Genomic DNA, 24,460 nt, shown 5'->3' with positions numbered 1-24,460 from the left:
ATTTAGCCAATCTATTTATTTGTTGATATGACATATTTTATCATGCCAATTATGATTTTTAAAAAAAACACACACACACACGCACACATATATGTATATATATAAGATTCTTCAAAGGCACATTCAACTCCAAAAAACTATTAATAGCAGGAGACCAGGGCATATAAAGAGCAATAAAATCATTATAAATGAATACATTAAACTTGCATTTAAAGATAACTATGCAAAGTCAAAGGAAATAATGAAACATTATAAATCAAAGCTTATTGGTATTAGTAATTGGAGTAATCAATGTATACCATATGATTTTTTTAAATAAAGTAATACTACCTCTGTCCAAGTGCGCGCACACACATATGTTTATATGAGCTATATATTTGAGATGAATAAAAAATTATACAGTTAATTGAAATTTGGGAGTCATTACCATGGATCCCTAGCGCCTGATTTTGGTACAAAAATTGTGGAAAAATATGCCCAAAAAAGGATAATTTTAGCTACATTCTTGAAATGAAGATATTTGAAAAACTGCAGAGCCTCTAATAAACAGAGGATGCAAAATTCTTATTTAAGATATAAAGCTACAGAATTATCATTCCACATTTACCCATTGCTAAGGTATAAACCTACAGAATTATCAAACAAAGGCTACAAATTTTTATATAAATGAATAAAAATAATGTTCAATGAATAGCATAGAATCCTTGCCTGAGTCCCCAAGTCCTAAAAAACACCGATGACTGCGAAAAACATGGTAAACGAACTAAGAACGCGACACGGCAGAGCTTACTATTTACGCAGACATAACTTGAGGAGCCGCATATCCATTAGGGTGTGCCTTCTGCCAACTCCAAGCAATCTGCAAACTCTCTTGAAGATTGGTATGTTTTGCTGTCCAGTTCAATTCATTCTTGATTCTGGTTGGATCACTGTATACTTCGGCATAATCACCAGGCCGCCGTGGAAGAAAATTGACTTTTATAGGCATCCCAGTTGCGTTCTTACAGGCCTCCACAAATTCCTTCACTGACCTTCCTGGAAAAGACAAAAAGGCCGTTTGAGAACCAAATATATAACCTATCAAAACTAGTGCTTGTGTTAACAAGATGGGGGAACGATCTACCTCTGCCAGTCCCGATGTTAAAGATGCCAACATTACTAGGCATTGCCTTCTCTAAAGCTTTTATATGAGCATCCACAAGATCAGTAACGTCAATATAATCCCGGATGCAGGTGCCATCCTGAGTTGGATAATCTGTTCCTTTAACCTGCATAAAACATCCAGACCAAATTTATCTTAAGAAGAAAATGGGATGTCTGTTGTTTCAACCAGCCATTTTGAATCAGTTTTGCCGACCAAAAATTTCAAAAGCTAAGGATGCTGATAATATGATCACATAAGAAATAGGAATAATCAGAAAATGTGATGATCCTAAGTAGAGAATAATGAACAAACATTGAGTCCAGGAATTATGCCACGAGCAGCGTCAAAACAGGCGCCTGATATCCGTCCATGCTCACGCAGCTCCGGTTGAGGGGCTTCTCCAAGCCTTCCCTCAGGATCAGAACCGATTACATTGAAGTATCTGAAAATTTAGACAGAAACATAAGAATTTTACGGAGCCAAAAATCCAAAATTATTTTTATCGATTCCATGAATCGCAGAGTGATATTCCCAATACACTCGGAAATTGAAGTAACACAAACCGGAATAGGAACAACCTTAAGATCATGACCGCAATATCCGAGTTTCTCTGAAAATCCAATATCATATCCTCTGCCATTTTCTTGGCCTTTCCATATGGATTTATTGGAAGCTACAAAATGCAAGAGAATATAAGTCCATATGTTACACAAAAGACAAAAAATTGTTTTTTCCCCAAAAAAATTCCAGGAATTAGATAACACATGGCCGCAGCCTAATCTAACGCCTAAAACTTGAGAAAGCCTCACCTGGGGAGTGAATTCTGTAATGGGCATCATTTCAGGCTCCCCATAAGTTGCACATGTACTAGAGTATATCAAGGTTTTGACTCCGTGAGTTGCCATAGCTTCTAGTACAATAAGAGTATTTGACGTGATATTGTGATAATACCTGTGTTGCAAAGACAATTATCATAAGATATATGCAGAGTAAAAGATGCGGGCACTGCAAATCTTAGGAAATGTGGCATTTTACAATAGGCTGTAGATAGATAACAAATACTCACTTGAGAGGATCAAGGGTACTCTCTCCGACATATGCAACTGCTGCAAAATGCATCACTGCATCAAATGCATTTTCTGAAAATATTTTGTGCACCTATAAACAATGTCAAGGCGACGACATGGACAATGAATTTTGGACTGATTACCAGAAAAGCAGATGTAAATAAACATATATGTTCAACGAGGATACTGTTTTTGCATCGCCAAGGTCAGCGTATATAAATTGAAGTCTCCCTGGTTCGGGAAACAGTTGTTTTAGGACCTCAATAGCACCAAGATTTCCTCGTGAGAGATTGTCCTGTTCAGTTTTATTATGAAAACCCACGAAAAAATAAATGGTTCATTATAGAAAAAACAATCTAAATCTGGAAGATACCACAATTGTCACACGGTATGAGTCATTAAGAAGTCGCAAAGCAGCATGAGAACCAATGTAGCCAGCACCTCCGGTTACTAGCACGTGCATTACACCTGGTTCAGGATGTGAGAACTGCAAAAATATATAAATATAGGGTACAGCTAAATTGGAATAAACGAACTTCAGTTTCAAAAAAAAAAATGTAATGGAAACCAGGAAAAGAAAACAGCAAATGGTGAAGTCCAACTGTATCATCATGCAACCAAAAACAGAATCAAAGAAAACATGATTTGATAGCATTTTACCACAAGATGGTGATTTTCAGTTAAAATTTACTTCTGGAACCACCAAAAGTAGTGCAAAATGCACAAGAGAGAAATTCAAATAATCCACGAAGTCAGCATATGATTGATAGTGATGACCTCCCCAAGCCTCGAAGTTTCATGGAAAAGATACTTCAGACAATTATGAATTACCTTATGTTTACCTATGATAGCTCACATTTCAATCTAAACAAACAGAACACAGAAAAACCGACATCAAAATAGAAAGACATGGAGTCCAAAATCGCTATATTCAACATGCAAATACAGAGATGATGTGTTGAACTTAATAGCAAATGAAATTAGAGGTACGGATGAAACCTACTTCCCAAGGTGTGCTAAAATCTGGGCGTTGCTTGAACATGAGAATGCACAATCCTGTGAGAGTGGCAGCCAATAAAATATTTCCGACAAAATTACTCTTCTTCTTTGTCTCTGTGTAATCCACGCCTATAAACAAACACCTCTAGCTTTAAATCAAGGCACAAAACTTGAAAAGAATACTAACAAAGACTGCAAAAACGAAGAAAATTTCACCTCCTAAGGACCAGGATCTATTTGGCCACTGCTGAGTTCTTGTCTTGGTAAGACTCACCATTGAAAAGTCTGTCCGATTCTAACAGGGTAAGCTATATTTAAAAAATCAAGCCTAGATCAAATCTGCCGCCACCAACAAAAAAAAATCAGAAAGAAAAAAATCAATCATCACTGATAAGATCATTCGAAGAATGAAAGGCAAAATTTCAATTGAAATCGAAGCTCAAGGTAAGACCTGTAACATGCGGAGAGATTACAATACATTCGGAAATTGACAAACGATTCCAATAAGCAGTTCTTTATTAAAATAAAAGGTACAGCCCTAATTGGAAAATCAAAACTTTTTCCGAAGAACAGAAAAAAAAAAAAACCATTTTCAAGGGAAAGCAACTAATTGATCAGAAACAAATTTTTAATGATTTCAGTTCCGGGTCTGTAAGAGGATCTGAAAAAGCATAGTTAACAGATGAAAACAAATAGGCTTACATTGCAAAAAGACAAAGACGATGACTTTGATGCATGCTCAGAAGTCAGAAACATTCAATCACAGCAACAGAAGAAAATCGAGAGATGTTGAAATTGATTATCAAAATCAAACTTAGACTAAAAAGGACATACTAACTGTTAGGTGTTGTGTTGCGTCCGCTTCAGAGTTGAGCGCAACTTTTAAAAATGGCTGCCTATTTTTCCATGGCACAACTTTCTCGGAAGAAACACTCGGACACAATGACGGTGGTCTTCGATTTTATTTACCAATCTTGTTTATGTTTCAGAAATGTTTCATATCTTAAATTAAAGTTACGGCAAAAAAATATTATATTATATATATATATATATATATATATATGATATATATGAAGAAAGAGCTGGTCTCTTGATATGATCACATTTATTATTTTTTTTCTTTCAAAAAATCAAATCAAATAATTAAAAAAAATTTATATTATATATACACAGAACATAATATTTATATATAACTTTACACACGCAATGTGCGTGTGCGCGACGACTAGTATATATATGATGGACATGTATCAAAGAGATGTCTCACAAAATAGCAGCCAAATTATGAATTTTCTTACATATTTCATTCTGATAGACAGTTGCTTAATTGAGTTTAAGATTAAAATTTAAGTGAGTGAACGTGTTAGACACTGATTATTTAATCATATACAACGTTTTTTTTGTGACGTGAGAATTCGCAGCCGCTATCTTTTGGTGTGCTCTGGATAAACCTCCGAATTAACGCAATAGCCTGCAAACTATGCTAGTCAGGTAAACCACACTGGGTAACCCTGTGCAACAGGCTAGTCCAAGAAAGTGTTGGCATAAAGAATCGAACTCCTAAACTTTGGTCAAGAGTTCACCTACTCCATCAACTTGACACCCCTTAGGACTATATAATTTAGTTTATCACTTATAAAAGATATGAAAAAAGTATTAATCTTAAAATAACAAAAAATATTTAATATAATTTAAAAAAGACATGCATTGCGTGCAAAACGCTATTTTATATTCTAGTCGGTATAATATAGTTCATTAATGATTGATCAAGGGAAACCACAGTAAAACAAAACGGTTCATAATCACAATATTTTAAAATCAGGCCCCAACAAAAAAATGATTGTGAGACTCATCATCTTTTGCTGTAGTTTTTCAAATTCAAACCATTTCAGAATTAATCATAATTATTATTTTTTGGATAATGCTACATGTATACGGAGTTTCACACGTTGGGTTACACATCACATTTAAAATTACATATTATCCCTCCACTTGATTTGGAAAAAATCTTTCAAAAATGTATGTAGGATAATCATGTAATTTTAAATGTCATATGTAACCAGGGGCGGATGGAGGTGGTGGCAGGTCTGGGCTGTAGCCCAGGCCTACTTTGGCCCATGTAGATATATATCTTGTTTTTTAAACCAATTTTTTTTTTTTTATGTCTTTAGCCCAAATTGATTATAGTCCATCCCATATTGATTTATTATTTTTGATATATTATATAAATTTTATAAATACATTCATATTTCAAAAAATTTAGCCACCCCTTACTTTATTTCTTACTCCGCTTCTGTGTGTAACCCAACGTGTAAAACTCCGTGTACATGTAGCATAACCCTTTATCTTTTAGTTTGCTAGCTTCTGGAGCTGACAGATGACAATTTCCAAAGTCAACACTAAGGCCCCGTTTGACATCAAAAGCCAGACCAGTAAAGCACTTTTTTTAAAAAAAATATTTTTTTAGTTTATAAGGTGTTTTGAATGGTTATTTAAGTGCTTAAAAAAATACTTTTTAAAGTCAAATTTAGAACTTTTTTAAAAGCCCAAACTTAGAGCTTAAAAACAGATTTTTTTAAAAAAAAATTCTAAAAAATCCAAACGGGCTCTAACTCTATGTCTGTCTACTCAGTCATTAATTAAATTAGCCCAAATTAGTTGCTTGAATTAAACTTGTGTGCTCATTATATGATGCTACCTTGATTTGGGCAACACTAAACAATTTTCCAAAATCCAATAAAGCAAATAAAAAATCGAGTCTATTCAACAATAAAACATATAGATGAAATCTGAAGGTCCATACATTGCAAAGTATAAGGATACTCTATATATTTATGCCACATTGAGGCAGTGACAATTTTATTATCTCAGATGTATACATGTATGAAGATGATGATGGCCAAATAAAGATGATGATGGCCGAGTAACTCGTGATTTCGATAAACATCTCACAAGAATTTGTGTCTTCACCTTTATAGTAACCCAACGGATAGAACAATAATAACAAGGATTATATGAGCAAACTGTATTCAGAAGGCTCTGCTGCCAAGTTTATGCACATCCAAATTCATTTCCTCCTTCCCAACAAAAATTGAAAACCATTGGTTTTAACTCGCTTGCAGAGACAATCAAGGGGACGGCGTGGTGGCGATATCAACATCCCTGCTGGAAGAAAGTGTAATCTGAACTAGATTCATTCTTGATCGCCTGCGTGAAAGTACCACTTTTCATGAGAAAAATGATGAATATTTTCCATGGTTTAACAGATCAGGCCAAGAATATGCATTATAAAAATTCACCATTTTCATATCAGGCTTGCTGAAGAAAATGAATAACAAAAGAAAAATCATAACAATCTGGCACCAACGCCAAGGCCAACACCGAAGCACAAAATTCACAACTATCACGCCATAGCACAATTGGGGCGGGAAGAGTTTGATTCCAACACAGAAATATGTCAATCAGAGACAGATTTATGCTAGTACACTCTATGTTAGATGAACTTCTTGGAACACAAAATGGTGAAGAATTGAAAGCTAGGATGTTAAAGTTAGGGATTTGTTATCATCTTGGAGATCTGGTATAACCTTTTGCAGGGTATCACATAATCAGATGACCAAGTTTTTTCTTTCTTAATTGAGGTTTCTGTCATATTATTAAACTTGTTTAAAAGACCATAGGTGGTTCACTTGTTCATGAAACTGAAAAGTGATACTGTTAATAATTTCATTCATATCATGCGAGAAAAGTTTCAAGATACTAACTCTGATGACTCATTGATTTGTGAAAACTAAGAAACAAAAGTTTGAGTCTCCGACATTAGCTTCAACCCTGTTCATTGAGTGCAGGGGTTATTCATATCTCATTCCTTCAAAAGTAACATCAAGAATTATGTTCCTATGGAGCTTGGCCTGAATTAAAGAAAAACCTACCTCATTGGTGTGGGAAGAACCACCAGGAAGCACTGGAACTAGGGAAGCCCAAAGACTATGATCTGCCATGGGATCAATACCAATGTAATTAGTAAGGAGAGGAGTAGAATGCAACGAAGCCATCTGATGCACATTTCTCTGAATAGGTAATCCTCCTCCAATTGGTCCAAATGGAACTCCAAGTCTCTCACTTCCACTATCATGGCATGATTTGTCAACTGTATTCTCAAGTTCAATCATACTAACATGATTTTTATTTTCATCCTCATTATATTCATTCTTTTCTTTCTTTTTCGAGATTTTCTCTTGAAGGTTTCTGTATGCTGCTGATTTAAACAGAATGTTCATTGCAGAGATTGCTTTGTGCTTTGTTCTCTCTGGAGACACCCCCAGACGGGGCATTTCATAGGGTTCAGCAGGCTGGCTTGACCATTCAAGAGCTTTAAGTTCACTGGCAATGTCTTCCTGACACCCAATAATTGATTCTTCAAACGCTTTTGACTGGGGATTAGTCTGACGAGATTTATTCGTTCCCCACCATTTAATATAACTCGACAAATCAATCTTCCTATCAGTACAAAATGCACCATCAAATTCACCTTCAGTTGTCATTTTGTCACCTGCATCTTAACCAGTCAGTAGAAGATTTAGACCAACACATGATTCGTGAAAGGCTACAGGAATAGCAAACGCACACAGACAGAATTCCATACTTACGTAATAATGAAACAAATCTTATAAATGATAATCTTGTCATGTCAGTACGCGATACTCACCATAGACTGTGTTGTTGATGCAGTCAGCTCCAGATACACGACAAAACTGTGAATCCCATTGATTACTTTGACAAAGAAAGAAGATAACATAAAACAAATTAATCATAAACTTGCTCTGGTTTATAATAATCCAAGGATAGTGAACATTGAAAACTGGCATCTCCACATGATGAACTGGCGCTTATTGGTCAACCAACTGAGAATGATAACCTGAACTTTTTGCCTTGGCCAGATATCTAAAATGTCAAAGGAGTATACCTGGAAAGGGGACGATACTTGGAAATTCCCCTGGAGAAACCACTACTTTTTCTGCAATAGACACGATTCCTAAGGACTCCGAAAAATATCCAACCAATGGAACATATGAAAAGCAAAAATCATCACCAACCTTCGAAGAGAGGCAAGATAATCCTCTCTCGAGACATTTTGCATTTCCTCAAGGTCCCTTGTGTAATCTGTCACCTATATAACTCCATTAGGCATGCTAAAAAAGAAATAAATCAAAAGAACACAAGAAAAGCAAAATATAAGAGGATTCAACAAATAAAATCAATACTCATGTTAAAGTCCAAAACAGAAGAAAATATGAGTAGCTAATCCACAGATGAGTCTAAAATTAAGCATCTTACAGGAAAATTGATTAGTGTTCCAGGCCCCCAATATTTTAAAGCGGCAAGATCATAGGCTCTTGCTGCAGCTTCCTCATCATCATATGCACCTATAGCCGGTTTTCAGGGTAAAATGTCACCGTAATATTAAGTGCCCAAATCCATATTATGCCTTCAAAGAAAGCCGACAAAACTACTTACCCAAGTAAACTGTTCAAATTGAGCAGACACCAAACGAGCAGGGGAACATCAGACAAATTAGACATTAGTAAATTAAGATAAAAACTTTTGATTAATATAGATCATACATATGTCTCAATGAATGAACATTCACCTTGCTTTCCTTTTTTATTTTGGTTTTGATTCCAGGTACTTTTATCCCAAAGATGTGCTTCATAACGACCAGTCCATCTATGCCTACTCACAGGAACAAATCAACAAGTTTAATGAAGTTATTTAACTATCAAATTCAGGACAAGCATAAGAATGAAGCGAAGATAGTAAAGCTTTCAAGTAACGCAAGCCCAAGCATAAGCACGAAGGAGAGTTAGTAAAGCATTCAATTAACTCAATTTCAAGCATCGAACAGACTGCCTTAAAGCTTCAAAAAAAAAGTGCCTTTGACTAACGATCAGCAAGGCATAGCTCAAGTCCATCCCCCCAAGTTGTTAATCAGTGACAGATTCGATTCATATGCTACTATACTGCAAAATCCGATCATATCGGGAGCACAGCGGAAATGCGTTAACAGCAATAACTGTGGGTAACTATAATTACCTCGTGACGCCTCGGTAAATAGAGCTACGTTTGCCAGCAGTGCAAGGGGGCATTTTACTAATACGTTCCTTGGCGGTGCATCCTCTGTCTTTCTTGGCTTTCTTCAATCCTCTGTAGAGTAAAAGCTGATCGGCTCCGAAGTGCGGCGATTCGGAGCCGTCTCCGCCTCCTCCGCCGGTTTCTTCATGTGCGTGTTCTGAGTAAGAGGAAGCCATGGACCTAATTCTAGACACAGGAGTTGAGAGAGAAAGAAAGTGTTCACCTAGGATGTGATTGGGATTCTTGATGAAACACAGAAATCAAATGGAGAGGCTTCAAATGACGTAAATGTCCCCAAACAGGAAGCTTCTTTGCACCCCTTTTTCAGCTGCAACGGCTACAAGAATAACTGTGGGCAATTCCGTACTTTCAATTGATATCCATCCAATTCTTGGGCCCATGACTATTTTATCTTCAATAAACATATAATAATAATTAAATTAAAATTAAGCAAGACGCCCTTTTCTTAATTAATTTATCATAATTACCCTAAAAAAAATTTAATTTATCATGATTATATGGAAGCATCATACATTTCCTGTTCATGAGCTAAGCACTAGCTAAAGTGATAGTCTATAACCACAACTATTATTGTTACAATTAATAATTAATAATAATAATAATAATAAACACACAAAAAGAATCATTTGGTTGTTACAAACTGAACGTTACGCAGCTTACCGTTGGGAGATTCCTCGCGACGCCCAGATTTCGAAGCGCTATCAATCACTATTAAAGATCACTATTAAAGACCCACAAATTTCTCTTCTTCCATACCAAAACATTCTAATTAATCCGGCGGTCCTCAGATTTCGAAGAAGAAGACAGAGATCGCGATGGGAATGGTGATAGTGATATCTCTTCCACTCATCCTGTTTTCACTATTGTTGGGTTTTGGCTGTTTTTTATTCGGGAGAGCCAAGGGTAGGCGAGAAGTATACAGCAACACCCAGGTTTTCGGAGTACCAACCCCGCCGGCCGGAAGTGCTGCCGCCGAATCTCATCCTTCTTCAACACCGCATCAGAAGCTCTTCAACACCGACAATGCTGCCAATGTTTAATGCTGGTCCTGCGAAATATAAACTTTCTTCTTTTCTTTTGGGTTTGAATATTAAAGAGTTCGACGAGTGGATTTGGTTGGGGCTCTTGTAATTTTTGTTTACATATTTGATATCGTGGGTGATTAAACATTTTCAGGGCCAATTGCCATAAAGTTTATTGGCCTCTCAGGGTGTAAACTTTCAATATTTTTATATAATAATAATTTGTATATGACTCTTTAATAAAAATATAAAATAAAATTATGTATTATTTATTTATTTGTGCCTTTGCAACTTGATTAAAGCAACATTTATTCAGCACATCAGTGTGTTTTCTTTGGGTGAAATACTCATGACATTAATGAGCAAAACTGTCATCTTACCGTCCTTAATTTTTACTCAGTAATTTGTATTGTTTTAAACGTTTGAATATCTCATTTTAATAGATCGAACCTTTTTTTTTTCTTTTTTTTTTTTTTTTGTGTTTTTATGCATAGGGATTCGTAAGTAGATTGTGAGATTTATAAGAAATATGGGTTTTATAGAATTGCAATTTTCTTTTTAAATATTTGGCATTGTTTGGAGAGATATATCATATATGCATAGAGTTCTGGGGTCGAAGCAAATCATTTCTGTGTATCCTATTAAATTTATTTGTATATTCATAATTTTTTTTTAAAAAAATGTATAAATGGTGAAGTTGTGTTGTAGGGTTGGGGAGAGCAGGCTAAAGTCCAAGAAAATGTGCAGGACAGTGACGGGTCATGGGTTGGGTGGGCCCAATGGGCTGTCCTTTCGGTCAAAGCCCCAGAGTCGGTCAAAAACTCTTCATGTCCCAGCTGGGCTGCATGACAAAACTTTCGCTAAGAGGCATCTCCGTATTATTTTTTGATAAAAAAAATTTATTAAGAAATCAATCATAATAATTACATTACATTACATAAGTATATTAAATTACCATTTAATACTAAATATAACATACATAAATAAGAGTAATTATTAATTGACAACAACAACATTAATAAAGATAATAATAAATATTTATGCTAAATAATAAAGAACAATTATTTTAATTTTTGAAGTTAAAATGTAATTTGATAAGTGATAATTTCATCGCAAGCTTCTCCTGAGTTATTCGAAATTTGATTCGATAAAAATTCGTTTAACGAGGCAACGAACCAAACTCGAGCTTTACGTCGTGTCGTTATCTCGTGAACAAGTTTTTTAAAAGACTCTTGAATAAGATATTAAATGAAAATATAATAATCTTGATATTTGATTTATAGATTTTACTCTTTCACATATGACAAATATACAAAATATATTTATTAGAATAAAATTATAAATTATAATAAGAATATTATATTTTTATTAAAATTTAGTTTTTAATATTTACTAAGTTTATTTAAATTTGATAAAAACTCAAAAAAATTTATGAATCATTAATATATTCGATAAATAAAAATCAAACTGATCAACTCGATTATAAATATTGAATGAAATCTAAATATTCAAAAGTTTGATTCGTTCCTTTTCATCACAAGTAATATATTTGGGGTGAATTGGTTTTCAGTCCCTAAATCCAAAACAAATTAAGAATCAGTCCCTTGTCAGAAAAAATTTGTTTGCACTCCCTGGGCCCACATTATTTTATTCGGATAAAATTAAGTACAAAACATTGAAAATATGGTACAAATACAAGATATTTGAGCACTAATTGTTCAAGATCGAGTACAAAAAATATAATTTTGAGTATAAAATCTAAACATCTTTATTAACGTGAACTTGCAACATGTGTTTGAGTACTCAAAAATCATATGTTTGTACCAGATCTAACACATTGGGTACTCAAAAATCACATATGTGTACCATATTTTCAATGTTTTGTACCGATTTTCATCCAAATAAGATAAATGTGTTATTAATATCAATATTTTTTAGTACTCGAAAATCATATATTTATACTAGATCTAACACATTTGATACTCAAATATCATGTATTTGTACCATATTTTTCATGTTTTGTATCGAATTTTATCCGAAACAAAACATGTGGGCCCAAGGAGTTTAAACAAAGTTTTTTTCTGACAGGGACTGATCATTAATTTTTGTTTAGGTTTGGGACTGAATTATAATTAACCGTATATTTGGCGGTATGATTGGTGCAGCGTGGTAGCTACAGAGGGGTGTAGTACGTTAAAATCAGAGTCTTTTAGTCCTTCCCAATTCCCATGCATTGCAAAGCTGTAAACCAATCAACTCACACCACTCATAATTTTTATTTTTTTAATTTTTTTTTGGGGAAAACACTCATATAATTTTAGTCTCTCTAGTGTCTGAAAAATTTTCTCGGGGCTGTCGAATGTGTCAGTTTGAAATAAATTTTAAGGGCCCTTTTTCTTGGTTAAATTATTATGACATACCATTGTAGCTTATCATTCTACGGGCCAATCTACTAGCTACATCAGGGAATATTATTTAAATCCAAAACCTAAATTCATGTTTTTTGCATAAAATTATATACGAGGTAACTCACCAAATGTAACAGAAACTTATTCTAGCTACCCATATCAAATCTAAGGATTACATCCATCACGAGGCACTAGCCAGTGGCTAGTTATTACAACTTTGAAAATTCAAAGATTCGTCGCCATTTAAATAAAGATCGTGTCAAAATTTGAAAATCGCTCCATATATAAATTAAGTCGATCCGTTTAAGCATGTCTATATATAGAGATTCATAATGCTAGTAAATCATATAATTAATACTCTTTTGTTACACGATCACACCACAAAATTAAATCAAACAAGCTCAGTGTCTCGGCTGCCTGCGATTTGTTGCATGCATGGATCTGTCGAAAGGTAATATTGAAGGTGGCACCGATAACATTGTGCCGATGATGAGGGACCATAGAAAAGGGAACTGGACGCTTCAAGAAACGATGGTTCTGATCGAGGCGAAGAAGATGGATGATGAGAGGAGGATGAAGAGGCTGTGGGGGGACGGCGGCGAGAGGGGCAAGCCGACGGAGCCGAGGTGGAAATGGGTGGAGGATTATTGTTGGAACAGCGGGTGTTTGAGGAGCCAGAGCCAGTGCAATGACAAGTGGGATAATTTGATGAGAGATTTCAAAAGGGTCCGAGAGTACGAAATTAGGAGATTGGCGGAGAAAGATGAAGAAAAAAAGTACTACTCTTATTGGGGGATGGAGAAGAACCAGAGGAAAGAAAACAACTTGCCTCCCAATATGTTGTCTCAGACATACGACGCATTGGTGGAGGTGGTGGAGAGGAAATGTCCAACGGCGGCGGCGGCGGCGGCGGTCATGAGTGGTGGTGGTGGTGGTGCCGGCGGTTCAAGTGCCCTCATGCTGCTCACATTTCCCTCTTCTCAGACATTGCCTTCAGTGGGTAATTAATTATATATATTATACGTTCTTGTTCGTTCTGGTCTATTCTTAATTCCCTCATATATATATATATATATATATATATATATTGAGTTGTGTAAACCTGTGCCAGCTTAGATTCCGACACGAGCGAGTATTCAGATTCACCGGCAAAGAGAAAAAAGACAAGATCCACATTAGAAGAAGTGAGTTGCGCAATATCAAAGAGCGCTACAATGATAGCAGAAGCAATCCAGGCATGTGAGGAGAGAGAAGAGAAAAGGCACAAAAAAGTGGTGAGTTTGCATGAAACAAGGCTGCGAATTGAGGAGTCAAAGGTTGAAACCAACAGGCAAAGCATTAATGGTCTGGTGGATGCCATCAACAAACTGGCCAATTCCATTCTTGCTTTGGCTGCTAATTCTCACCACAAAAACCAACCCAACACATCTAAATAATGCTTACATGATTATATACATAAAACATTCAATTTTTTTTTTCTCGTGACAACTTGTGGTCGCTATCTTGAACATTAGTTCGTTTTCTTATTGATTGTATAGAACTGGTGTTTATCTTTAATTATTATATTTATTGGTCATTAACAACCATTTTTCTTTAATATATATGTAATTAAAATACAAGACAATTTCTAAATTAAACGACAATGGCAGCCAAATTTTTTATTTCTTCAATAAAAATATAAAATATGATTATTATTACATTACTCTTAATTAGTTTCAGATCTTCGTGCGCGACTTGTTGAATATTTCATTAAAATTTTCATGAGAAAATTTGGACTATAGTCGATTCAAAACAAAATTATTAAAATCCAAAATCGAATGATGAATGAACAAACACCACTGCTCTCGCTCCACAATTTTTCTGACAGAAAGGACCCAATTTCGCATTTTTAATTAGCTTTTTATACCTTTTTTTTAATAGAAATAAAATAACATAAAATTCCCACGCATTCCATACCCCCAATTTCCATGCCGTTCGCGGTAGAGAGATGAAAGACTCTCTCCCCCACCCACACCCAATCTTTTCTTCATAACATTAATTATACGTTATATAAATATGTAATGATCAGATTATAAAATAATCATTATAAATAAATTTATTTAGTATATACAATTTTAAAATAACGTTTGTATATAAACTTTCAGGGGAAAAAATACATATTTTTACTGATAAATTTTTACATATTAGTTACCGCGTTACTCTAGTGAGCTAAGTCAATTAAATATTTTGAAATCCTTAAGTCAATATTTTAAAATCATAAATTGTGTTTCTTATTAAATTATTTATATTTGAAATAAAATTTAACGTGTAAGATTTATCAAATTTTTAGAGATAATATTTACATTTTACTTTTCACAAAACTCCTTTAAACTACGTACGGACTTCATCATAGTCAATTTTGTGAGACTGATATCTTATTTGAGTTCAACATGAAAAATATTATTATTTTTATACCAAAAAGATTACTTTCTATTTAATTGAGTTGATATGTCTAACATAAAAAGATCCTAGAGATTGCTCTTAAGGAGTGTTCGGGTTGGTAGAATATATATGCTATTGTCAAATGATCAAGAGTTCGATTTTTCCTGTCAGTATCTTCTCGAAAAAATCTGTCGTGCAAGACTTGCTCAATGCAGTTACCAATCTAGCAGTATATTTTGTTAGCTAAAGGTTTACTCCGTAATCAGTATGCAACAAAGAGTAATCACTGCGGATTCTTAAATTATATATAAAAATTGTATATCCGTTAATAATAGATTACTCTTTAGTTTTTTTGGGTACAGTTTCGAAGAGGCTGTTGGTGATATACAACAATACAATTACAAATGATTTTCAATTGCGTTTATTTTATGCGGGCCGAGAGTGACCATGAGGCCCAAATCAATATTTCCTAATCAAATTTATTTTTCTAGCAACAAATATAATTATTATTACTTGATTATATATTTATTTATTTATTGAAAACAAAACTTGTAACATAAGTAGGAGCAAGATCCAAATAATTACAAAATTATTAACCAAATAAGAAAATTCTTTAACTTTCAAAAGAAAAATAATAAAAAAAAAAGCTAGTGATACGCAACCGCATTCGTCGTTTCGGAAGATGAATGCCTTAAAATCAACGTGTTAGGTGTAGTTTTTATTTATTTGTAAAAATAAACGTAATCTTAATGTAGCACATATACGTGCTGATGCCATCTCTCCATTATCCACACACGTCTTATGTTAATATTTTCTATTATATTTGTCTATAATGATCACTCGTCTCCTTGATTACGAATAATGATATGCTATCTTAATTCCCATTTCCATTTCCTCCAAAGAAAAAAAGAACAAAAGTAAGAAAAGGAGTCATTCTTGATTATATATATTTTTGTCGAATATATGTGGTCAAAGTATACTATTAAACGTAATTAATATTCCAGATATAGAAATAACTTTTTTATCAAATTAAAACTGTTGGTGGGATTCGAGGAATTTGCATCATCTCCACATCACCCCCGGCCCCAAACCAATTACTAATGCCATTTCTTAATTTAAAGACCACATATCAAAATATACTTACGATCGTGACTGTACACTAATGAAACACTGTACGTTCAATTAATTATTTAATTAATTACATTAGAAAAGAACGTATTAGTGGGGTTTTTTTTATATATAAATAAATCGAAAGATAAAACAAAAAAGGATATCAAGCAAAAGACAAGTGAATATTGGGTCGGCTGAAACTTAACGTATGCAAAGTACAAAATACAAAGCGCATACATATATGAAAAGACAAAATCAAACAATTAAATACATATACTAAAGTACTGAATTAGCACAAAACACGCTAAACTACGAGCATCACTATAACTTAATTAACACTATTTGGATTCTCTTTGATTAATTAATTTGCTTTTAGAGCCTCTATCTTAATATAATATATCATGTGTGCTTTCACATTTAAATTACGTGTCTTGATTAATGCTAAAGCATGCATATGCACGCGCAGCTACCAGCTTTACAATTTCATTGAAGCAGCTGATGTACTTCGTGTCCATTCAGGGACTGCCGCATCAGCTCGCTTTCTATGTTAAACATAAATTAATCGGTCCAACCATATAACTAAGACACCGTTTGGTTTGAGGTATGGTATAAGTAATATATAGATAAATAGTATAATGTAATAAAAAAATAAATAAATAATGATAGTTAAAATTGTATTGGATTTGATTGACAGATTATAATTTATTTGATTTGATTGATTAAATTTTATATAAAAATGTTAAATGACTATTTTGTCCTTTTAACAATAAATAAAATAACAATTATATTATTTATAAGGGGTAATATAGTAATTTGAATTCAATGATTTGATTGATGAGAGATAAATAATTAATGATTTGATTGATGTAAAATAAATAGTTAATATATAGATAAATAATATGATGAGAAGAACGTGAGATGAGATGAGATGAATTATACATATATTAGTAATACCGTGAACAGAACGGTGCCTAAATATATATACCTTTCTATGTTTATATACACACATCATAAATACTATGTATATGTCGTGATACACACTACAAAAAAATTCGATGTTTAGCGACGAATTTTAGGGTATTAAATCGTTGCTAAATTCAAAATAGCGACGATTTAACGACGAATATATAAGTCATCATTAATTTCATCGTCGTTGGTTTTAATGACGAATTTAAATTCAAACGTCGGTATTAGCGACGAAATTAAATTTGTCTCTAATTACGACATATATGATTTTTCGTAGCTACTAGCGACGATCTTCATAAATAATTTCGTCGCTAATAGCGACGTTCTTCATGTATAATGTCGTCGCTATTAAATAAAATTGTCGTTAATAGCGACAATTATTAAATACAATTGTCGTTAATAGCGACGCAAAGGATTTTAATTTCGTTGCTATTAGCCACCAATATCTTATGGTTAACGTCGTTAATTGCGACAAACTGTATTGATTGCATGGTTACGTTCAGGATATTTTTGGGATTATAAGCAATCATAATATATTATGGTAGAATTTGGAAGAAATTTTAGGAAGTAATTCTCAGTTTTTTTTTAACAAAATTTCACGAAATTTCAAGATTTTATTAAGGAAAAGCATAAAAATGTTTCCTGGAAACTCACCCAAAACACTACGTATATATGACTGCTCAAGAAATTTTATGTACATGCACGCGCGTGTTCATTATATTGATTCATGAAGTCTCCATGCAACATCATCAATCAATTATATATATTTTCCAATCTCCAGAGCCCACTGAAAGTACCCAAGCTAGTTATCTTCTGCTGAAATCGCTCGCTCTCTCTATAAATACTGCCATGGATTGAGATCATTTTCATCACATTGAAATTCACAGCAAACCAAATTGGTTTCATCATATGATCATGATCAGAAAAACCTTTCACTTCGTTCTTTTACTCATCACATTGATGATCAATAATAACCATGCAAAAGATCAAATCAAAAACTCTTCCCATTCATTGGTCTTGGGATTAACTCACTCCAGATCAGCTTCGAAAAGTGGCCTTGAATATCCAGCAAAAGATGATCAAATATTGCTGGACATGACAGAGCCTCTCGGAGAGGTAAGAGATGGATACATCATATCCCTCAATCTGGGAACACCCCCTCAGCTCATCCAAGTCTATTTAGACACTGGCAGCGACCTAACTTGGGTTCCTTGTGGCAACCTCACTTTCGAATGCATCGATTGCTACGACTACAGAAACGGCAAGCTAACAGCTAGTTTCTCCCCATCTCGTTCCTCTTCCTCTACCAGAGATTCTTGTGTCAGCCGTTTCTGCGTCGACGTTCATAGCTCGGATAACTCGTACGATCCTTGCACGGTCGCCGGTTGCTCCTTGAGCACCGTGATAAAGTCCACATGTTACAGGCCATGCCCTTCTTTCGCATATGCTTACGGCGGCGGTATCGTTGCTGGAACACTTACCAGGGATACTCTCAGAGTTCACGCTAATATCGGACAAAACTCAACAAGGGAAATTCCTAGATTTTGTTTTGGCTGTGTTGGTTCCACTTATAGAGAGCCTATAGGAATCGCGGGCTTCGGAAAAGGTCCTCTTTCGCTGCCTTCGCAATTAGGGTTTCTTCAGAAGGGATTCTCTCATTGCTTTTTGTCTTTCAGATTCGCAAACAGCCCTAATATTTCTAGTCCGCTAGTTGTAGGGGACCTGGCAATATCATCCAAAGAGTATATGCAGTTTACTCCCATGCTGAAAAGTCACATGTATCCGAGCTACTATTACATTGGTTTAGAAGCTATATCCGTAGGCAGTAATAATGTCAGTTCCGCGATAGAAGTTCCCTTGAGCCTGAGAGAATTTGATTCATCAGGCAACGGAGGCATGATCATCGACTCGGGAACGACTTACACTCACCTGCCGGAGCCATTTTATTCACAGCTCCTGTCTCTTCTCCAGTCAATAATAACGTACCCTCGCGCCTTAGAGGTCGAGGCTCGATCAGGGTTTGATCTTTGTTACAAGATCCCATGCCCGATGAACGATGTTAGTCTAGCGGCGGACGACGACGAATATCTTCCGTCCATAAGTTTCCAATTCTTGGACAATGTGGTCCTCGAATTGCCACGGGGAAATGCCTTCTATGCCATGAGTGCACCGAGAAACTCTACTGTGACCAAGTGCTTGCTGTTTCAAGGCATGGATATCGAAAGCGACGATTACGGGCCGGCTGGGGTTTTTGGAAGCTTTCAACAACAAAATGTGGAGGTTGTTTATGACTTGGACAAGGAGAGAATTGGGTTCCAGGTGACTGATTGTGCCTTGTCTTGGACTTCACAAGGGCTCCACATTCAAAGAAACAATTGAGCTTCTTCTTATATGTGGTGGTGATCTCTACATGCATGTACTATATATGTGAACTGAAGTGCCCGTGCGTCTGTCTGCAAATTTATTTGCTATGAATTGGTTATATATTTATGGCGTGTGTATGTACCTTCAAAAGTTTTAAAACTTAATTTGTTGAACGTGTATGCTTAGCTAATTTAATCGTTTTTAAAACTTCCCAACTAATAATTAGTAGTTATGATGTAGGTGCATTAATCGTGTCTTCTACATATAAGTATATCGTGGGATTTAAAACTCAAGATCATGAGTCTCGGGGTCTCACTTTTGTCACTAGCTCAAGAGATCCTTGTCTTGACGGTACGTATGTATTTTGAAATATCAATAAGATTATATTCATGTCATGAGTTTTGAAAATGGGTGATGCTACATGTACATGGAGGGTTACACGTTGGGTTACACGTTGCAATTGAAATTACATAAATATCATTAATTTATTTTGGAAATTTTTTTTTCAAATTAAGTGGAGGGATAATATTGTAATTTCATGTGCATTGTATAACCCAAATTTCATGTGCATTGTATAACCCAACGTATAACCCTATATGTACATGTAACATTTTTCTTTGAAAATTGTGTCGCCGTCTTTTTTTAGTTAGGTTAAATTAAATCTCGTATATATATTTAGAACCGACGACGGTCAAATTATAAATCCTAATTGGTTGATTTCCTAGAAATAATAATTTACTTTATTTTAAAAAAACAATAATTTACTTAATTACATTTGATTAGTACTCCATCCGTCTCAAATACATAGTCCTACTTTTTTTTCACACAGATTAAGAAAAAATTATTGGAAAAGTAAATGTTATACAAACTTCCTATTTTATCCCTATTTAATGTATTAAAAAATGATTGCACAATTTTCAATGTGTAGTTAATAGGGAGTATATTAGTAAAGGAGTGTAAAAAAATATTACTAAATGATGCCCCGGTAAGCCAGGGGGCAGGGCCACGAATGCCCCAGAGTGGCAGGGCCATATTAAGGCTGGTCAGGAGCCTCAGGAGCCCGGGAAACCAGGTCTGCAGGACTTAGATAAGGCCCGTGTTTTAGGGGCATGATCCCCACGATTATCATAAATCCGAGCTTTCTGGGTTCATCGTACGTGACAGGCAAACGTGGGCAACTACCGCACCCACGATCCAGATCGTGGCCACTACCCTGGAATTGCGGAGTGACACTCTCACTCCAAGGCCTATAAAGACCTGCTCACAGATATTTGTAGAGGTATGTTCATCAAAACTTCCAAAGCACTATACTCATTTCTCTAAAAAGCCCACTCTATTTCTAAGTCTAACTTAAGCATCGGAGTGGCCCCGCCGAAAACCCCTCCGGCGCCCCACTAACGTGCTTTTTATTCCCTTCCTTGGTGTGCAGATCATCTTGATTAAGGAAGGACAGCTCATATATTACCTCCATTAGCCCGGTTACCACGTCAGGCCCACATCACTACCCTGATAGCCCGGGCCCTGGTTTTACAAACCATCATCATTGGCGCCGTCTGTGGGAAAGCTTGATCTATAGACGTAGATATGGATTCTCATGATCAAACATCACCTGGAGACCATCAGCCAGGACGGAATATTACCATTCCCTTGGAGCAGTTAGAATCATATGTCCAAGATGTGGTACGGAAGTCGTTGATAGCTGCAAAGCAGCCACAATCAAAGGACATAACAGTGGAGGAAGAAGGGAATCAGGGTAATCCAAACCCTACTGCCCAGGTTCGAGAAGGAGAAGAAGAAGAAGAAGAAGAAAGCTCTTGGATGCACTCAATACAGCCGTCCAAGGCAGATGAGTTGCATGAACTCAGGAGGAAGGCACAGAAGTTGGAGGAGGGGGGTTCCAAAATGGCTTGCCCTATCAAAATTCCGGGTTGCCCTTTTTCACAGGAGGTGATAGAGGAACCCTTGCCACTGAATTACAAGTCGGCAAAAATCCGGGAGTACGATGGGAGCACAGACCCAGAGGAGCACCTGGCTCGGTTTGAAAATGTAGCCATGTTACATTGCTATGAAGATAAGATCAAATACAAAGTCTTCCTAACCACTTTGGTGGATTCTGCCCAAAGATGGTTTGAGAAGTTGGAGCCCCAAAGTGTTCAATCATTTGCAGAATTCAAGCAAGTGTTTTTGCAGCACTTCGGCAGTAGCAAGAGGTATAGGAAAACTGCCTATAGCCTCTTTGAAGCAAAGCAGTCAGGAGAGGAGTCTCTACGAACCTATATCAAAAGGTTTAACAAAATTGCTTTGGAGGTCTCGACTTGTGCCCAGGAGACCAAGATCACGGCTTTCACTCAAGGTCTTCGGGAAGGGGAATTTTTCAAATCACTAGTGAAAAAAGCACCCCGGACCTTCGAAGATTTGCTGGCTCGGGCTGAAAAATACATTAACATGGAGGAAGCTCAGAGGCAGAAAAAGGAGGTGGCCCGACGGGAGGGAGGCCGGGAACAAGGAAGAAGTAGAGAGAACCATGATCCCATGGGGCGATTGTCCCGGTATGCTCCGTACCGAGGGACCCAAGATAAGGCTGTTCATATGTGTGAAGAAAGGGTGGACACGCAGGCCCCTGTTTCTAAGGAGAAGCTCTGGAAGTACTGTGCACTTCATCAAGAGTGCACTCATGACACCAGTGAGTGCCGAACTCTGCAGCAAAGACACCAACTTCCTTATGTTAGAGATGGTAGGCCGGTCCCAAAAAAGCCCCGAAGCGTGCTTTGGTTTCGGGGGTCACAAACATCGATTCCTCCCCGGGATGCCATCAGCTCTCGGGAAAAAGGGAAACAAGAAATGGATCATGCAAAAAAAGACAAAACATCTGGAGACGGGCCAGCCAAAGGTATCATTAACATGATATCGGGAGGATCTATGGACGGAGATTCCAACCGGGCTAGGAAGGCCTGGAGTCGGAGGAAAAGTTTAGGGGTGGAGGAAGGAAGGCAGGTGCGGGGCCAATCATCACATTTGGACCCCAAGACCTGGAGGGAGTAGACTTACCACATAATGACGCCTTGCTTATACAAGCTCGGATCGCCAATTATGATGTTCGAAGGGTGTTTGTTGACTCGGGAAGCTCAGTAAATGTCCTTTTTCAAGAAGCATTTGAGCAGATGGATTTGCAGGGTTATAAGTTGAGCCCGGTAAAAACCGCCTTGTATGGTTTTGCCGGGCACACTGTCCAACCCCAAGGGGAAATGTTGCTGCCTATCACCTTGGGATCAGGAGATGAGAAGAGGACGGTCATGACAAGATTCACATTAGTGGAAGCACCTTTTTCCTATAATGTCATCTTGGGTAGGCCGGCTATGAACTCTTTCAAAGCCGTAGCCTCAGCTTACCATCAAAAGATCAAATTCCCAGTGGAAGATAAGGTTGGAGAAGTCCGAGGAGATCAGCCTTCCTCTCGAAAATGCTATGCCGAGACAGTGAAGATAGATTACAAGAGGGCAAGACAGAATGGAAAGGAAGGAGCCTTGGGGGGAAGAGAAGTCTGTTCTGTGGAGGAATCTAAAAGCGAGTATGAAGAGGTAGAGATAGAGCTCGGGCAAACAGGGAAGTCTGTTAAAATAGCCCGGGATTTAGACGCATGGTTGATTGAAGCATTGAGAGGCTGCCTCATTCAGAATAAGGATGTGTTCGCCTGGGCTCAGGGTGATTTGGTGGGAGTTTCATCTCAGGTGGCAGAACACAAACTAAACATCAGCCCGGGTTCCCGACCTGTCTTACAAAAGAAGAGGCATTTTGGGACCGAGAAGGATAAAGTGATAGCGGAGCAGGTTCAAGAGTTACTGCGGGCCGGGCACATCAAGGAAATACAATTTCCTACTTGGTTGTCCAATGTAGTGCTAGTACCAAAGGCTACTGGGAAGTGGAGAATGTGTGTGGATTTTCGGGATTTAAATAAAGCCTGTCCCAAGGATTGCTATCCTTTACCCCGAATTGACCAGTTGGTGGACTCCACATCCGGGTGTGAGTTGCTGAGCTTCATGGATGCATACCAGGGCTATCATCAAATTCCTTTAGCCCTGGAAGATCAAGACAAAGTCAGCTTTGTCACCTCGGGAGGTTCCAGGCCCCGGCACCCATCATAAGCCCAAGGCATATATAAGCCCTTGGCATTATATAAGCCCGGGAAGTTCCAGGCCCCGACACCCATCATAAGCCCAAGGCATACATAAGCCCTTGGCATTATATAAGCCCGGGAGGTTCCAGGCCCCGACACCCATCATAAGCCCAAGACATATATAAGCCCTTGGCATTATATAAGCCCGGGAAGTTCCAGGCCCCGGCACCCATCATAAGCCCAAGGCATATATAAGCCCTTGGCATTATATAAGCCCGGGAGGTTCCAGGCCCCGGCACCCATCATAAGCCCAAGGCATATATAAGCCCTTGGCATTATATAAGCCCGGAAGGTTCCAGGCCCCGGCACCCATCATAAGCCCAAGGCATATATAAGCCCTTGACATTATATAAGCCCGGGAGGTTCCAGGCCCCGACACCCATCTTACGCCCACGGCATATATAAGTCCTTGGCATTACCTACTCTTTTATTTATATATAAGGCATTAAATAATGGATAACAAGAACAGATGAGTTACATTGACAACGGATTACGAGAGGAGGGGCTCCTACGGCCCAATTACAAATAATAATTCAAAGTGCGGGGGTATTAGAGGGACCGGCATCTGCAGTTGTCTGACTCGGGGCAGCCTTCGCATTTTCAGCTCCTTGGGTGGCGGGGAGGGAGTCGAT

At 36.8% G+C, this 24,460-nt stretch overlaps 7 protein-coding genes across 11 annotated transcripts; 5 read left to right on the top strand and 2 right to left on the bottom strand.

Annotated features, from left to right (window-relative positions):
* Positions 1-553: 553 nt before the first annotated feature.
* Positions 554-4,184, bottom strand: LOC140880036 (probable UDP-arabinose 4-epimerase 3). Of its 4 annotated transcripts, none has more exons than XM_073284109.1 (11): positions 4,049-4,175; positions 3,427-3,549; positions 3,215-3,339; positions 2,585-2,698; positions 2,399-2,506; positions 2,211-2,302; positions 1,954-2,095; positions 1,723-1,817; positions 1,457-1,586; positions 1,124-1,268; positions 554-1,035 (listed from the first exon to the last, which is right to left on the bottom strand). In XM_073284109.1, exons 2-11 carry the CDS (start codon positions 3,485-3,487, stop codon positions 794-796), a joined length of 1,254 nt encoding a protein of 417 aa, XP_073140210.1. In that variant the 5' UTR covers positions 3,488-3,549; positions 4,049-4,175; the 3' UTR covers positions 554-793. The 4 variants fall into 4 exon arrangements, with proteins under 4 accessions (XP_073140210.1, XP_073140222.1, XP_073140192.1 ...); XM_073284121.1 differs by lacking the exon at positions 4,049-4,175 and adding an exon at positions 3,662-3,893; XM_073284091.1 differs by having other exon boundaries at positions 555-1,035; positions 4,045-4,184.
* Positions 4,185-5,969: 1,785 nt separating this feature from the next.
* LOC140882549 (AP2-like ethylene-responsive transcription factor At2g41710) lies at positions 5,970-10,159 on the bottom strand. 2 transcript variants are annotated; one of them, XM_073288616.1, is made up of 10 exons: positions 10,024-10,159; positions 9,304-9,754; positions 8,861-8,943; positions 8,728-8,736; positions 8,548-8,636; positions 8,307-8,380; positions 8,177-8,227; positions 7,919-7,983; positions 7,143-7,768; positions 5,970-6,417 (listed from the first exon to the last, which is right to left on the bottom strand). In XM_073288616.1, the coding sequence occupies exons 2-10, from the start codon at positions 9,516-9,518 to the stop codon at positions 6,364-6,366; spliced, it is 1,266 nt and encodes a 421-aa protein (XP_073144717.1). In that variant the 5' UTR covers positions 9,519-9,754; positions 10,024-10,159; the 3' UTR covers positions 5,970-6,363. The 2 variants fall into 2 exon arrangements, with proteins under 2 accessions (XP_073144717.1, XP_073144724.1); XM_073288623.1 differs by having other exon boundaries at positions 7,143-7,762.
* Positions 10,039-10,557, top strand: LOC140882559 (uncharacterized). Its single transcript, XM_073288632.1, has one exon. The coding sequence runs from the start codon at positions 10,179-10,181 to the stop codon at positions 10,401-10,403; it is 225 nt and encodes a 74-aa protein (XP_073144733.1). The 5' UTR covers positions 10,039-10,178; the 3' UTR covers positions 10,404-10,557.
* A 2,437-nt stretch (positions 10,558-12,994) lies between these two features.
* Positions 12,995-14,229, top strand: LOC140876374 (uncharacterized). The gene is made up of 2 exons (XM_073280331.1): positions 12,995-13,793; positions 13,910-14,229. Exons 1-2 carry the CDS (start codon positions 13,229-13,231, stop codon positions 14,227-14,229), a joined length of 885 nt encoding a protein of 294 aa, XP_073136432.1. The 5' UTR covers positions 12,995-13,228.
* Positions 14,230-18,265: 4,036 nt separating this feature from the next.
* Positions 18,266-19,669, top strand: LOC140869251 (probable aspartyl protease At4g16563). The gene has a single exon (XM_073272957.1). It carries the CDS (start codon positions 18,386-18,388, stop codon positions 19,667-19,669), a length of 1,284 nt encoding a protein of 427 aa, XP_073129058.1. The 5' UTR covers positions 18,266-18,385.
* A 1,569-nt stretch (positions 19,670-21,238) lies between these two features.
* Positions 21,239-22,696, top strand: LOC140869235 (uncharacterized). The gene has a single exon (XM_073272955.1). The coding sequence runs from the start codon at positions 21,239-21,241 to the stop codon at positions 22,694-22,696; it is 1,458 nt and encodes a 485-aa protein (XP_073129056.1).
* Positions 22,697-22,815: 119 nt separating this feature from the next.
* LOC140869219 (uncharacterized) lies at positions 22,816-24,357 on the top strand. Its single transcript, XM_073272954.1, has 2 exons — positions 22,816-23,748; positions 24,298-24,357. The coding sequence occupies exons 1-2, from the start codon at positions 22,816-22,818 to the stop codon at positions 24,355-24,357; spliced, it is 993 nt and encodes a 330-aa protein (XP_073129055.1).
* Positions 24,358-24,460: the final 103 nt, after the last annotated feature.

This window comes from Henckelia pumila, chromosome 1 (genome assembly GCF_033568475.1).
Source record: "Henckelia pumila isolate YLH828 chromosome 1, ASM3356847v2, whole genome shotgun sequence".
Classification (NCBI taxonomy): domain Eukaryota; kingdom Viridiplantae; phylum Streptophyta; class Magnoliopsida; order Lamiales; family Gesneriaceae; genus Henckelia; species Henckelia pumila.
This window is presented reverse-complemented; position numbering and strand designations above follow the sequence as displayed.

Bases quoted from the DNA above. Each gene is read 5' to 3' on its own strand.
- LOC140882559 (XM_073288632.1), top strand. From the start codon at position 10,179: ATGGGAATGGTGATAGTGATATCTCTTCCACTCATCCTGTTTTCACTA.
- LOC140869235 (XM_073272955.1), top strand. From the start codon at position 21,239: ATGGATTCTCATGATCAAACATCACCTGGAGACCATCAGCCAGGACGG.
- LOC140880036 (XM_073284091.1), bottom strand. From the start codon at position 3,487: ATGGTGAGTCTTACCAAGACAAGAACTCAGCAGTGGCCAAATAGATCC. The intron at 2,303-2,398 runs GTATCCTCGTTG...CATTGTTTATAG, and splicing joins ACCTTGGCGATGCAAAAACA to GTGCACAAAATATTTTCAGA. The intron at 1,036-1,123 runs GTAGATCGTTCC...TGTCTTTTCCAG, and splicing joins TAACATCGGGACTGGCAGAG to GAAGGTCAGTGAAGGAATTT.
- LOC140876374 (XM_073280331.1), top strand. From the start codon at position 13,229: ATGGATCTGTCGAAAGGTAATATTGAAGGTGGCACCGATAACATTGTG. The intron at 13,794-13,909 runs GTAATTAATTAT...GTGCCAGCTTAG, and splicing joins TCAGACATTGCCTTCAGTGG to ATTCCGACACGAGCGAGTAT.
- LOC140882549 (XM_073288616.1), bottom strand. From the start codon at position 9,518: ATGGCTTCCTCTTACTCAGAACACGCACATGAAGAAACCGGCGGAGGA. The intron at 8,381-8,547 runs GTAAGATGCTTA...GGAGTTATATAG, and splicing joins GAACACTAATCAATTTTCCT to GTGACAGATTACACAAGGGA. The intron at 8,228-8,306 runs GTTGGTGATGAT...TGTCTATTGCAG, and splicing joins TATCTTGCCTCTCTTCGAAG to AAAAAGTAGTGGTTTCTCCA.
- LOC140869251 (XM_073272957.1), top strand. From the start codon at position 18,386: ATGACAGAGCCTCTCGGAGAGGTAAGAGATGGATACATCATATCCCTC.
- LOC140869219 (XM_073272954.1), top strand. From the start codon at position 22,816: ATGGATTTGCAGGGTTATAAGTTGAGCCCGGTAAAAACCGCCTTGTAT. The intron at 23,749-24,297 runs GTCAGCTTTGTC...TAACAAGAACAG, and splicing joins CCCTGGAAGATCAAGACAAA to ATGAGTTACATTGACAACGG.